General features: G+C 29.4%; 1 protein-coding gene across 1 annotated transcript; it reads left to right on the forward strand.

The window, feature by feature from the left end:
* The first annotated feature begins 7,877 nt into the window (after positions 1–7,877).
* On the forward strand, positions 7,878–8,777 carry LOC148308634 (uncharacterized). The gene has a single exon (XM_088261426.1). It carries the CDS (start codon positions 7,977–7,979, stop codon positions 8,307–8,309), a length of 333 nt encoding a protein of 110 aa, XP_088117552.1. The 5' UTR covers positions 7,878–7,976; the 3' UTR covers positions 8,310–8,777.
* The last annotated feature ends 1,704 nt before the right edge of the window (positions 8,778–10,481 follow it).

Raw genomic sequence — 10,481 nt, forward strand, 5'->3', positions numbered from 1 at the left:
CTCACAGCATATATAAATACATACAGACATACATACATATACATATATAAATATATATATGTATATATATATATATATATATATATATATATATATATATATATATATATATATATATATATATATATATATATATATATATATATATATATATATATATATATATATATATATATATATATATACTAAAATTTTGTAAATAAATGCGATATTTATATTAATTATCACATTACAAGATGTTTACAATATTAACAACAAACTAATCATGTTTTACAAATTGACTTTTAAATAACACATGTTTCCATGATATGTAAATAACATTTTTACTCACTAGGAATTTTTTGTTTTTTTCTTCTGATTATCACCATCAAGAAATTTATTAGCACGATTATTATACAACAAATGTGTATAAATCTTACATCATGCATTATGCGTAATACAAAGGTATTATTTCATGTGTTCATTAAATTATTATTTTTTGCGTATTTGCAATATGATCATGTTTACAAAAGTATATATTATCTTAATTGTTTAAGATAATATATGCTTAAGGAAATAAAAACTACGATTTTTTCTGAAAAAATGTGGTGTGATCTTTGAAGAAATTAATATTTTGGAACATGTAGAAAATAAGGTGTTGCTAAAAATCGAATTCTCCATACTAATACTTGGTCCATAATATTTTTTTAACAACAATTTAATGAATATAATATTTTTCACTATTTTTTTACAAGACATTAGAGATATTGTTACCGAACCCTAGTTGGTATATATAATTAATACGTAAGTACCTTTTTATATGAAAAAAATTACGTTATATAATGTTTTCGAAATTTTGTTTATCCGTTAGTTAGTATTTTATATGACGCTAACTGCTGACGTCGCATTGCGTCGACGCCGAGATGGAAATTCGGTTTTGACTAATTTTCTCCAGAAAATATAAATACTGAGAGGCATCAGAGATTTGTTTATTATTGAAATAGTGAACCAAGGCATCAAGCTTCAAGCTGTATTCAGAATTTACAAAGATATACAATATATCCATCTTCTTGTAGCAATGTTTACAGTGAGAGGCATTTTTCTAAAACTGCCAAGGTATATGAATAAATATGTTTTGTTGGGTTCGTTTTGTTTTTTTTTTAAATACCTATTTTTCATAGCATTGCCTGACTACCCTAAATCTTACTGTTTGCAGTCAGACAATATAATAACGAGTAAACATTTTACAAGAAATACCATGAAATAAATATTACAATGATAGATTATAGGATTATTGACAGTTTATAAACAACAAAAAAACTAAAGAAAACTCCTCAACATTCCCCCTCAATTACAAAAAGCGAAATTAACAGTCTCCGCAATATATTTGTATATTACCTGTTTGTGTTAAAAATATTCTTTCATAGTTTAATGATAGAATATCCAATTAATGTAAATAAGTTTTATTTACATTAATTTACAATCCGGCACCCGGTCAAAGAGCAATAAATCGATCAGTTGGACCGGATACCAATGGTGAACGGATATTCTTTGCATTTCTAGCATACATCAAACTAAAGCTTTAAATCAAACACTACGCCCTATGTCAGCGGTCGGGGAACCGGGGTAAATTACCCCAAATGGGGTCAAAATGATTTTTTAGGGGTAATAAAGAAAGTTTTCTAGGTATAGCTATTTCAGAAATCGATTAAACGCTGAAGACTATTCAAATTGCTCTTACATCAAAAAGTCCCAATTTGAGGTAATTGTATCAAACATGCTTCATGTTTGATGACACCATTTCTCCAAAAACTGAAAAGGAAACCTGGAAACCTGAATTTTCGTTTGATCCAATTCGAGAATTTTATTTTGTTTGTCTATTACATACTTGCTATTTTCATATAACTTTTTTTTTCTTTTTCGTGTTAATTAATTCAAATTAATTTAAAATAAGTTTTATTTTAAGTATACATACATTGATTGTCTTCTTTCAAAATGAGGGGAGAGGGTAATATATCGACTTACGCAAACATATTTTGGGGTAATGGTTAAAAAAAGTTCCCCGACCGCTGACCTACGTAATCATATCATAACACTAAAAGTGCGAATATGATTATTTTTAATCAATTATTTTATTTAGGTGGTGCAAGGTACATTACATATTACATTATTATTATCCTTTATACAATATTTTGGCTCGTGTACTCGCGTTTAGGGAGGGACTTCGATTTATAAAATACTATTCACTAGTACTGAAAAAATATCTGTGCTAGAAATAAAACGGCATGTGTACTTATAAGTGCAGATGACTTTATAAAGATTAAGTAAAAGTTATTGTGCATGAATCTGACTAAAAAAGATAAGATTCATATAAAATACTATATAAATTGTTACTATCAAAGATTACACATATTGCTCACTCCTTTCAAGAACGTCATAAATAAAAAAAACTTGATTTTCAGGAGAACGTTTTTAAAGTTTAAAAATATAACACAATTTATTAAAAATAAATATCAAGCCACTTATTGAACTTTTTACTGTGCAACAGATCTTTTAAGGTAAAACCTGAAGGTTTTTTCTCCATTTGAAATATATTTAGGATATTTAAAAATAAATTAAACAATACCTTTTCTTCAAAGTGCAAAAACAACATTTTCTGCCCTGTAGCGGGTAAATATTAAGTTAAAAATATGCCTCTTTTGCTGGGATGTAGTACATTTTCTGGGCATTCCGAAAACATGCACAACCGAAAATTGACGATTTTTTTATTTATGACGTTCCTGAAAGGAGTGAGCGATATAGGAAAGTAGATGTTTTACCAATTTGATACACCTGGCAATTTTTTCAGGTATGTGTGGATCAAAAAATTCAAATTGGTCTTAAGTTTCTAGTTCGTTAACAATTCGTGTTATTACAACAAAGAGATTTCTAATTTTAATTGAAATATTTTTTTATGTTCATTTTGGAAAATATTTTAATTACGTAGATGTTTTGAAATGGTCTAGTAAATGAAAATATTTCATTATAGAACACTAAGCAGATGGCCAAATTAAATTCGTCAACTGGCTTCGAAGCAAACAGCTAGCTTCTGAAGACTTTTTAGAAATAATATCACTTTGGCAATGTTTTATTGGAATGAGTAACAATTAAGGAAATGCTAAAATACTATGTGAAGAATATAAATCAAATTCTGTGTTGAACAATCAAAAATATACATTTTTTACAAACTTATTCACTATCAACTTGCCACATTTTTTCGTTATAAATCAGACGGTCCTTGAATAAAATAAAAACATGTCAATTTTATCTCGATCAAGGAAAAACAATTCAACGTGGCGCCTCTCATTAGACGGCAATTTTTTATTTGATATTAATAATATTGTAGTGTAACATAAAATCCTTTCGGCTTAATTTTTTTCGTCGCCCAGCAACAATGTACTATCCAATATAATTGGAAAAAAATACTACGGAGGTCATGATAAATTCTACGAAAGAATTGACGCTGGTGATAAAGTTATAGTAAATAAGCCTACGTCAACTGTTCTTGTCTGGATACTGTAATCAACTCAGGCACGTTACGTATAATATTATTTGTTAGTAGACATAGGTATTTTATTTAAAACGAATTGAAATATTGTTTATTGATTGCGTTTTTATTTCATCATTCATTCAGGCAGTATTTTAGAAATATGTTAAAATTAATTAACATTTTTTTATGAAGAATGTGCGACAAAACGATGTATGATAGATGTACGAATAGTGAAATAAGGAAGGAATGCAAAGCTGAGATAAGCATTATCGATAAAATTAAGAAAGGTGTGTTGAGATGGTTTGGACATGTAGAACGAATGAGTGAGGAAAGAACGGTAAAACAAATTTATGAGGCGAATGTTAGCGGGAAAAGAAGCAGAGGAAGACCGAGAAAAACGTGGCACGATCAGGTATGCCAAATACTTGGAAGTGGTCAGGTTAGGAGTCGTAACAATCGGCGGGTATGTATGAGGAGATGCATAAGCGTGGAAGAGGCGAAGAATGTTTGCAAGGACAGAGTGGTGTGGCGCTCTATTCTCTCTGCCTACCCCTGCGGTAAGCGGCGTGATGGTTAGTTAGTTAACTTTTTTTTTATTATTCTACGTTGTATTTCAAGTACTATTCTAATACAATTTCGAATCCGGAATTGTGAAACATAATTTTTTTGTAATATTAAATTAATTATTGAATAACCGTTATCGTACCTACACAAAATTAATGTTTTATAAAATTTTCGTTTAAAAAATGCAATTATCTGCAAATAATTTATTTATTTTTTAAAAGAAAAAACAATATTTATAACAGCAAATTTTTTCTACACATTATTTAGGTGAAAAGAGAACAAGGAAAAATTAGATTTTCAATTAGTTGGTGGGTAAATCGCAACGTTAAAAACATGCTGTGTAAGAAGATATACAATTTATTTTAGTTTTTTGTCAATTTCGAAGGTTTGAAAAAAATACAAGATTTCAATATAGCGTGTATATAACCTAGTATATCCAGTTTTTTTATTTATGAAAAATAAACAGTTAATTATAATTCGGAATAATAAAATATGGTAAATAAAGTACAAGCCCATATACACTTACAATGTTTATGGATATTTATTGATTTTTGTTGTTGTTGATAAGCATAAAATTAATATCAGGAGTCTGGACGGTTCCATTCTCCTCACATGCGCATAACATTGTCTCCTTCGTTGTCTTCCTCGCTTAGCGACACTTCGATCTCGCATATTTCTCTTATCCTGGTGTTCCTTATTCTATCTCGTAGGCTCTTGCCACATATTCAAATAAAAACACATTGAATTAGAAACAAAAATCTACTAAATGATCAATAATAAACGCAATTCCCATCTAAAAAAAAGACTCTTCCCATATATGCTCCTTGGAGTCTTAATTTCTGACACTCTTAGCGCGTTTTTTGTTACTGCGGTGTCCGCTCTGCATTCCCATATCGCTCACTCCTTGCAAGAACGTCATAAATAAATAAAAACTTGATTTTGCAAGAGAACGTTTTTAAAGTTTAAAAAAATATAATACAATTTATTAAAAATAAATATCAAGCCACTTATTGAACTATTTACTATGTAAGAGATCTTTTTAGATTAAACCTAAAGGTTTTTTCTCCATTTGAAAAATAACTAGTTTATTTAAAAAATATTAGACAATACTTTTCTTCAAAATGCAAAAACAACACTTTCTGCCCTGTAGCGGGTAAATATTAAAAATATGCTTTTTTTGCTGGGATATAGATATAATGTACTCATTTTATGGGCATTCCGAAAACATGCATAACTGAAAATTGACGATTTTTTATTTATGACGTTCTTGAAAGGAGTGAGCGATATGTCACGATGGGTCGCACACAAGTCTTAAATATTTTGATCTACTCTAAATAATTAATGAACATTATTTTATTGCAACAGATAGTGGTGATTTATTAGTTTGAAGACCTAATGCAGCGAAGATAATAAATTGATAACTTAAAGAGCTTTTAAGGTTAGTGCGCATCGAGTGTATTGACGATACCATTAAACTACATTAGGAGTATTCCGGTTGTGTTTAAAGTAACATTGGAAATGGAATAACGAGGGAAGTGTGCAATCCAAGTTAATTTAATTATGAAATTACCACTATTTGACAGCTCGATACTAGATCACGGTTGATTTATGTTGAAGTTTACATTTTCTGATAAAATTAATGTAAATATTGAATATCATATCAAGCTAAACTGGTTAGATCCAGTTTTCGAGGAGCAATTTCTGGATATCACATTCAAATTATAGCCAAAATAAATATAATAGGCTTTCAATTTATATACGTAAACATCACATATGATCCCATTGCTTCTTATAATAATAATTTAATAAGCTTTCCGCAAGCTCTTTATAAATAAGTTTACCTCAATATTTTAAATAATTACTACGTTACATGAATTAAGTTATATTCTCAATATTATTGATATTTAAAGCATTTACTTTGTCGTTAGTCATTTTTACTTATTTATTTTTTTTACAAAAATGTTAATAATATTAGTATATAACCACTCACCGAAGAGAGGTTATATACTAATATTATTAACATTTTTGTAAAAAAAAAAAGTGAATTAAGTTATTTAACAATCCACTAAATGTTGTTTGTTCTCTGACCCCTACCGCACCTAATGGTGCACAATGCACCTCAGTACAGACCAAAGTGGTTTCGATTTAATCCCTAATATGAAGGCAATATAAACAGTCCTGAGCTCCAGGTTCCTAGAATATGTAGAATATATTTTTGGGATACTGAATACGTAAGTGAAGGACCTTAAGACGAAGTACATTATCGCTATATGGGAAAGGAAATGGAGAAATAAATGTTGATAGGAAAAGCTACATTAGGGTAGGACATGCAAGGTTTCAAAACTGTACTTGTACTAGCCTGTATTATTTCGACGATTCTAATGAGCAGAATGTGAGTCCTTTGAGAAAACTTGACGTTCCTTTTTTTAATGTTTAATCTTGTTATCCTGGTCTAACATCTCAACAGTAGCAAAAACCACGATTCTAATGAGTAGAATGTGAGTCCTTTGAGAAAACTTGACGTTCCTTTTTTTAATGTTTAATCTTGTTATCCTGGTCTAACATCTCAACAGTAGCAAAAACCACGATTCTAATGAGTAGAATGTGAGTCCTTTGAGAAAACTCAACGTTCCTTTTTTATTGTTTAATCGTGTTATCCTGGTCTAACATCTCAACAGTAGCAACAAAAAATACGACAAAACCACGGAATACAAAGAAAAACACTATCCACATGGTTTCTACAATCACACGCAAAATTGGTTTTGAGTTACGAAGAAGATTTGAAAACAAGTTGTGTTTAACTTACATTTGCTTACTGCCACGTAACTATCAGGTAAGTACTAAGTTCATTCACCATATACCTCAATATAACCTCGTAGAAAGAAATTAACAGAGTTACAACATAAAAAACATGTCTGTAGTGTCATGACAATATGAACAATTTAACAGTGAATTAAAATACAAAGAGTGTTAATTTCAACCCGCATAATACACAGGGGACGGAAATGAATCAACGGAGAGAATTAAATAAGTGATGTACCATATCATTTTAATATTATTTTTATTAAAATAATTTTTCAACAATGAACTAACCAGATTTAAATTTACTGATTTTCCACGCTCCACTTTAATTTTCTTTTAGTAATGATCTATCATATAAACAATTAACGTAGCATACGAAACAGTTGTGAAGGTAAAATAAAAATAAATACAATTTGATACAAAATAAATAAAATACAAAGAAAGATCACTTTTAATGTGGTTTGTAATATAAAACCTTATAATATTATTTCATTTATTAATAAAATCGCGTCGGATTGTATTGTTTTTAAATGATTAGTTTAAATCTCTATTATGTAATCAAGTATGTACGTTTATTTATTTATGTATTTATTGAAAGATAATTGCTTTACTCCAATACCTACAGTTTTCTACGGAGCTGCGCCTAATTAATGGCAATACGATAAACACGCAACCCTTCAACTTTCGTATCCGAAAATTACAAAAGCTTTTTAATTAAAACTATATATATGTTTTTTTTAATAGTACCTAAGCAATGATTTCAATCAAACGTGTGTGCCCAGGGGCGGAGTTTGTTTTGAATATTAAACATGATCTTTGGATTTTTACACACTAAACTACGATAATATCTTATCAGTTGACCGGCGTTCGGCGTGCATTGTCACGATAACACCCCTCTGAAATTGTAAGACTGACGTAAATGCCGTAATATATTGACTGCTAGAAACTCGGTGAGAGGCGGCTGGCGCTATATATATAAGCGAGGACCGTGTCACGCCCGTTATCTGTATATGTCCGAGTCTCCGAGAGTAAAGATCGAGCTAGTTTGTCGTGAAATAATAATCATTCTTATCTCCCAAAGCGGTAGTCGATTTGTGTTAAAATGTCATTTGAAAGATGCGGCTATTGCAGAGAGTGCGTGAAAACAAGAGTAATGAAAGCTGTTGGACGCACGCCAGACGCGCCGATGGAATGCGCCTACAAACATATTCTGGACGCGTACATCGCGTCTCCAGAGCAGTCGAGAGGGAATCCGGATCCTCGGGGTTCTGCTCCTTCCTCTCCCGGAAACAGCTGTTCTTCCAACTGTCGTTGGACATCCTCGGGATCATCTTCCAAGCCGAGCTTTGACGACATGAACTTCAGCGACGACTACGAAGACATGCCTCGCCTCTTCAGGAAAAGAATACAATTCGTAAAAAGAAAGAAAGTGTGAAGAATCTACTTCCATCTCTGGTCTAAATCAATGGAAGTTCTAGTCGGTTCATGACGCTGTTTTCGAGAATCTTTTCCATATTGGTGCAAGGACATACGCAAATGTCGGGAAGACCTTTGACTGTCCCTCAAAAATGCAGGTCAATATTTCTTCTGATAAAAATTGTATCGTGTAATTATTTAAGATTTTCATTCAAAGTAAGTCAGTAGAATAATTGACGCGTGTCATTTACAAGTAATTATGTATTTAAAATATGTATCTAAATATTTTTCTGTGTTTTGGAAACATACATTGAGTTTTATTTTAATAAATATTATGTGATGCAAGTTAAACATTGATAAAACATGTAGATAAAAATAATGTAAAATATTATTTAAAAACATTATCAATTTAAGTATGCCTATGTAACGATATAAATGTATTAATATTAGGTATTTATTTTAGTTAAGGCAACCGAGTATTATTTACACAAACCAATAAAAAAACTTTTTTTTACCAGTTATGTTTTTTTTCATAAATGCTATATTATTTATACTATAAAATATGAATTGTAAATAATGGAAATGCTTTAAGATAGATAAAATGAGTTAACATTTTTGTGCATATGAAGTTATAAAAATGCATTAAAATTTAATTCATAATTTATTAAAAAACATATATAAAAAAAATGTATATATATATATATATATATATATATATATATATATATATATATATATATATATATATATATATATATATATATATATATATATATATACATAGCGAAAAAGGAAACCCATTTATTAAGAAAAAGGGTCAAAATTTGAATGTATGAATACCTAACTATACATATAAATATAAGCATATTACTAATTCTATTTATACTCGAAGAAATAATTACATAGAAAGTCACTACGCCTTGGGTATGAATTGAAATATGATAACGTAGGTCAAATAAGGGTAATGTGGCGGTTTGTTATACTCGTACTATGGAGTTTGCATATTAATTGATTCGTACATTGGCACTAGCTGATAGGTATTTTTCAAAATATGAGACGATTTATCCTATTTTAGCAATTATGGTTTTAGACTCAACATGATTAGATCAAAGAAAGTTATTTATATCTGATGGATTTGGGATTCTCGCTAATACAAATTATTTTTAAATACATACATGCACTAAAAATCATGTGAAAATTTACAATATACATACAAAAAATCATTCAATTGAAACACGCCAAGGGGCTTGGTTTTTAAAAGTAAGTAATTGGTTGAGCTTTTAATTAATATTCCAGTCCATTTCATTTTATTTAAATCTTCCTCGTCATTTATTATTACCTACCACTAAATAGCATCAAAAGTAGAGTAGTAAGCATATCATATAAAAATAATAATTATCAAAATGCATTTCTATGGAAATGAACATTGCAGTTGTTTCTTAATGAATAAAATTATTTTACCATTGGAATGTGTTTTTTTAAATTTTGTATTAGACGCCTTGTACCGTTAATAAGGCCATTCAAAAAGAAAAATATAGCATTATAATCGACTGACAATTGACAGACAAAATTCTTAGCCTCCTTTAAGGAAAATATTGTAAGTGTTTCTTTTTTTATTAAATAATAAAAATAACACACTGATCCTTTATATACACACATAATATAATACATTACATTCGGTAGTCTAACTTGTCGTTTTATCATAAGCGCAACAAGCAGGAATATCAGTCTTATGCATTTAAAATTGTCATTTTTCCATAATTACTTACTTTTTTTAAATATATATAATTGCGCGTCATTAAACGCGAATTTAAACTTGCATTTCTAAGATTTAATCGACCCACTAACCTAATTTAATTCCGTAATTGAATTCTTTAGACAAAATCTACTCGTAGGTCGGGTTTATCAAAATAAATTTTGCGTATCAATTAATGAAAAAATATAAAGAAAAGAAAATAAACGTTTCAATGTTTACTTATATATTTGTTTTACAAAAATGTTAGTAATATTAGTATATAACCACTCACCGAGATTTTTATGTCTACCGGTTTCTAGACGTACCCGTCTCTTCGTCAGGACAATCACTACCACAGCATGCAAACAATACTACCCTTCACTACCATAGCACTATTGATACACTTAAAACTACATAGTTAAATGTTTTTTAATACATTTACTCTTCTACTTACTT

The sequence above is a fragment of the Brachycentrus maculatus genome, unplaced genomic scaffold (assembly GCF_059751285.1).
Source record: "Brachycentrus maculatus isolate JH-2025_06_01 unplaced genomic scaffold, ASM5975128v1 h1tg000154l, whole genome shotgun sequence".
Lineage (NCBI taxonomy): Eukaryota > Metazoa > Arthropoda > Insecta > Trichoptera > Brachycentridae > Brachycentrus > Brachycentrus maculatus.